At 36.4% G+C, this 4,207-nt stretch overlaps 1 protein-coding gene across 1 annotated transcript; it reads right to left on the minus strand.

Annotated features, from left to right (window-relative positions):
- Positions 1-1,745: 1,745 nt before the first annotated feature.
- LOC112529527 (gibberellin 20 oxidase 1-like) lies at positions 1,746-3,665 on the minus strand. Its single transcript, XM_025140849.1, has 3 exons — positions 3,027-3,665; positions 2,617-2,938; positions 1,746-2,417 (listed from the first exon to the last, which is right to left on the minus strand). Exons 1-3 carry the CDS (start codon positions 3,584-3,586, stop codon positions 2,148-2,150), a joined length of 1,152 nt encoding a protein of 383 aa, XP_024996617.1. The 5' UTR covers positions 3,587-3,665; the 3' UTR covers positions 1,746-2,147.
- Between the last annotated feature and the right edge of the window lie 542 nt (positions 3,666-4,207).

A 4,207-nucleotide genomic window follows, 5' to 3' on the forward strand; every position in this document is an offset into this window, starting at 1 on the left:
CGTCACTCTCAATTATCGGGTAGCTTTCTGTTCTTGTCATCGTTCTTGTTGGATAAGATTCTCAATTCTAGTTATGTTCATTCGATAAGATAAAGTGAGCCGCTAAACACTAACCGAGTGAGCGTTTAATAAATGACCCCTTTGACTCGGAGACTTGAAACGGGCGAGTATTTATACGAGTTATATAGGAAAAAGACAGAAGTGACGAGGTTGTGTACGTGAGGAATTGCATGGTATAATTTGTCCACTAACGTTTGGAATAATATTGTTTGTATACCATAGAAAGAATGTTGCAGCAAATTAACAAACGACAAACATCAAGACAAATACCCTTGTGTTCCTATCTCTATTTTAACATACTTTCTATATTTTTCTCCCACTACCCTCCAAATGTCCGGATATATATATATATATATATATATATATATATATATATATATATATATGTGTATTTGTGTTTTCTTTCTTGATTGGTTTATTCAAGTGATTATTATTTTATTAAGATTAGAGATTTAGAACACATTATCACTCTTGTGTATTCAACGTATTACATAAACTCATGTTTCATAAATTGAGTTACAGGTATTTTGTTTCTGAGTATTCCTTCTAATCTTCTAAATACAGTGGTTAAATGTAGTTATCAGATGTTATGATATATTTATCATTTAAAAAATTAAAATAAAAAATAACTCATTAAATGCTTAACGTTCAATCATAATCCCATTTTTTAGTCAGAAAATTTAGTTTCCCGTAAGATATTTTCGTTATAGTTTTAAATGACACATCATATTTGCAAAATTAAAAGAGGATTAATTGGACACTCAAAATCAAAAATAGACTTGTTTAATGAAAGAAATGAAATCGGGCTTAATCAATATCGGAATATTAAAATATTGGTATGAATAAACCAAAACCCCTTGTGGCAGAAGAATCCATTACAAGGAAAGCTCTGTCAAAGCCTCCGTGGACTATAGTTCATACTCTCTTCTACATTATTATTTAAAAACAAGAAATTGAAGATAGATTTATATCTCTTAACTTTCATGGATTTGTGTCTCGAGGAATAACACCGTACTTGACCCAGTCTTCGGAATCACATTTTGCGTCAAGACACAAAATGATTCATTTTTGTGTTGGGGGGGGGGGGGGGGGGGGTCACATATATGTACACACACTCTGAGACCGGGATGAAATTACCAAAATGCCTTACACAGGTAATTCAACCCTACTAGCTAGCTAGTCCTGAATTTGTCCTTATCAGTGCCCCCATGAAAAATAAAAAGCAAAAAAGAAAGAAAAATCCCAAAGTAGATCCAATGACACTAATGCTATTTTGCAAGGATGTGACATGGGATCATTCTTGAAGTGTGGGATCACCTTTGGAGTAATGTTTGCTGGTTGGAGAGTAGACGAACTCACAAGGTAGTCCCCCTCCCTCCCCACTGCCATCCTGCACCTATGTACTCTATTTGTACCTACTAAATTATTTTACACATGCTTTACCACTTTGATCAATTATTTACCCAATCTTGAAAGGTTTTACCATTACATTTTACAACACTATATATTGTTTGTTCATGCTTTATGTACATCATATATATATAGGTGTTCAATATATTTTAGCATGCAAGAAGCAAGGTGAGTCAAGTGATGGTATTGCTTGCTTCCAGGGAGATGATTTATATAAGATTATTTAACATGAAAATGAAGGATTAGGAAGGGTGGAGAGAGAGGATTACGGACTTGGAAAACCAGGTGTGGATTGAATAATTAATGCATAGGATGCCATTTATATATACGTATACAAGTAGCAACTAAAGAGAGTAAGGTAACATTGGTGCTAGTGATAAGTGAACAAGCTTTTCTACATATAGTCCAAAACAGAATTACAAAATTGGCTCATATATGCTTCTCTTTATTCCTAGTTTAGCCCCCATGGAGATTAAAATCTTGCCTTGCGTCCTTAACATTGCTTTCCTCCTTCGACTCTTGACCTAAAGAAACTAAAAAGGGAAAGATTTCAAAGCATGCATAAATCTTCATGCGTTCCATTAACCCTCCTTGACAATCGTCTTCCAGTTTCCATTGTCTTCGTGCTTGCATGTCAGAGAGGGAGAGAGAGTACACCTGATGAGATGGATGTAGTATCAAGTTCTGCTGGTCTTCTGTTGAACCCAGATGGAGAAAGCTTGGAGGGTATTCATGTCAGCTCTGTAATGCTTCTGAGTGAACTCGAGAAAGGTAGACCATGTAAAATCTGGATATATCCTAGGGTTATTTTCGTCCACCAGTTCATCTGGTGACCTCACCACCTTATCTTTCTTTGGACATAGAAAGAAAGCAAGTGACTTTCTAGGACTTTTGTTGTTTACTACAGCTCTGTGTAAGCAACTTTTGTATCTTCCATTTGAAAGTGCCTGAAACAGATAATCGGTTTAAATTCAAAATAAACTTCAAAAAGAAAAGCAATATGCAAATGAATAGTACTCGGAAAAAAGCCAAAACACCAAATAAAACCAAAACAGTGCAGGAAGGAAAAAAGAATCCAATTTCCCTGTACTTCCCGTAAGATCATTGATATACAACAAAGAACCTAATCACAAAGAGGTTGATTACCATGAATGTGTCACCGATGTTGACAACGAAAGCACTTGAATTTGGTGTAATGGAACGCCACTCGTTGTCCACGAACACTTCTAGCCCACCCACGTTATCTTGGTGTAGAATTGTCAAAGATGTTGGATCACAATGAGGTCCTGTCCCTAAGGTGAGGTCTGGCTTTCGACATGGTGGATAGTAGTTTAATCTCATAATCGAATTATTTTCTTCAAAGAATTCCTTGAAGTGAGCTCGGCGCACACCAAGGCTCATCCCCAGTAGCTCCATGATCACAAGAGAAAGCCTACTCATGGCATTGCAATATTCTTGATACACGTTCCTGTAATCAACAAATCATAGTGTATGGTAACAAAAATCTAGTTTATATATATATGTATGTATGTATGTATGTATAATTTAAAACATACCCGAGTCGGACAAATTCTTTTCCCATTGTGTTGTTGAAATAGTCCTTAACTATGTTGGATGAGTTCTTCTCGGCTGAGAATCGGAAGGAGAGTGTCTCTTTCCAAGGCAGTTTAGAAGAGAACCTTCCGGTGAAGCTGCTGGCATATCCACAGCTCTCACCGGATTTTCTTTGAGCTCTTTGCTTTTCTGAAAGTGGAAGCTCAAAGAACAAGTCCATGTACCGTTGAGCATCAGATATTAGATTTGCATCAACTCCATGATTGACGACTAAGAAAAAGCCATGTTTCTGACAAGCCTCACCAACTAGCCTGGAGGCTTCGTTGGCTGAACTGGAGTGTCCAGAAAGAAAGCCTCCAAGGTCTATCAAAGGAACCTCGAGGGCCTCAGACTTTTGGGAGTTGGGTTTCTCATGATCGGGCCATATGAACTGTTGGGGTATGTTAGCTTCGTGTTGTAGGACCGATGCATCGAAAACTAGTGACCTTTGTTGGTCTTCTTTGTGTTCTTCCTTAATGGAAGACACGGATGATGGAGTGTTGATCATGCAATCTATTGCCATTGTATTAATTCTGTTTCTTTGATCAAAGGGTAAGTTGAGTTGAGTAAGAAGAGAGAGACTTAATGAAGACTAGTATGAGTTTGAGAGGTGTGATAAAAGAAACGCCAAGGCCGTTTATATGGGTAATCGGTGAACCTCCCTGTTTGGAATCTTATAGTTATAGGCCCCTCTCTATACAATAAATAATTCTCCTTTTATTCCAATTTTTTTTTTTCCGATCAACATCAAAACTCAAAACTCACTTTTTTACGTTTATACCGCTAAATATATTCCTACTTGATCCTTTTTCTCTTCAGATACATCAACATCAAAACTTACTTTTTGATACATCAACATCAAAACTTACCTTTTATATTACCAACGAATAAATTGATTCGATTTTAATATTAAGATAACGAAAAAAGAGAGAGAGAGAGCAGAAGTTTATATTTATCTGTAGAGAAAGAAAGTAAAACTTTAGGTTTGCAAACAGGGGCTTCTAGTTCAGCATAAATTGCATGTAAGTAGTCGATATATTGACAAAGTAGGCATATGTTCAGAAATCCATTTGTCTTTTGTAATATTGACAGAAAAGCACTTCCCAATGGCGTTTTGGCGTTTCTTCTGGGAGTTTAATCGTTT

Source organism: Cynara cardunculus (genome assembly GCF_001531365.2).
Source record: "Cynara cardunculus var. scolymus isolate 2C chromosome LG 16, CcrdV1, whole genome shotgun sequence".
Lineage (NCBI taxonomy): Eukaryota > Viridiplantae > Streptophyta > Magnoliopsida > Asterales > Asteraceae > Cynara > Cynara cardunculus.

What these genes read in the sequence shown, in the direction of transcription:
- LOC112529527 (XM_025140849.1), bottom strand. Translation starts at nt 3,586, where the DNA reads ATGGCAATAGATTGCATGATCAACACTCCATCATCCGTGTCTTCCATT. An exon ending in AAAGAATTTGTCCGACTCGG is followed by an intron (nt 2,939 to 3,026) that starts GTATGTTTTAAA and finishes TGTTGATTACAG; the next exon opens with GAACGTGTATCAAGAATATT. An exon ending in ACATCGGTGACACATTCATG is followed by an intron (nt 2,418 to 2,616) that starts GTAATCAACCTC and finishes TATCTGTTTCAG; the next exon opens with GCACTTTCAAATGGAAGATA.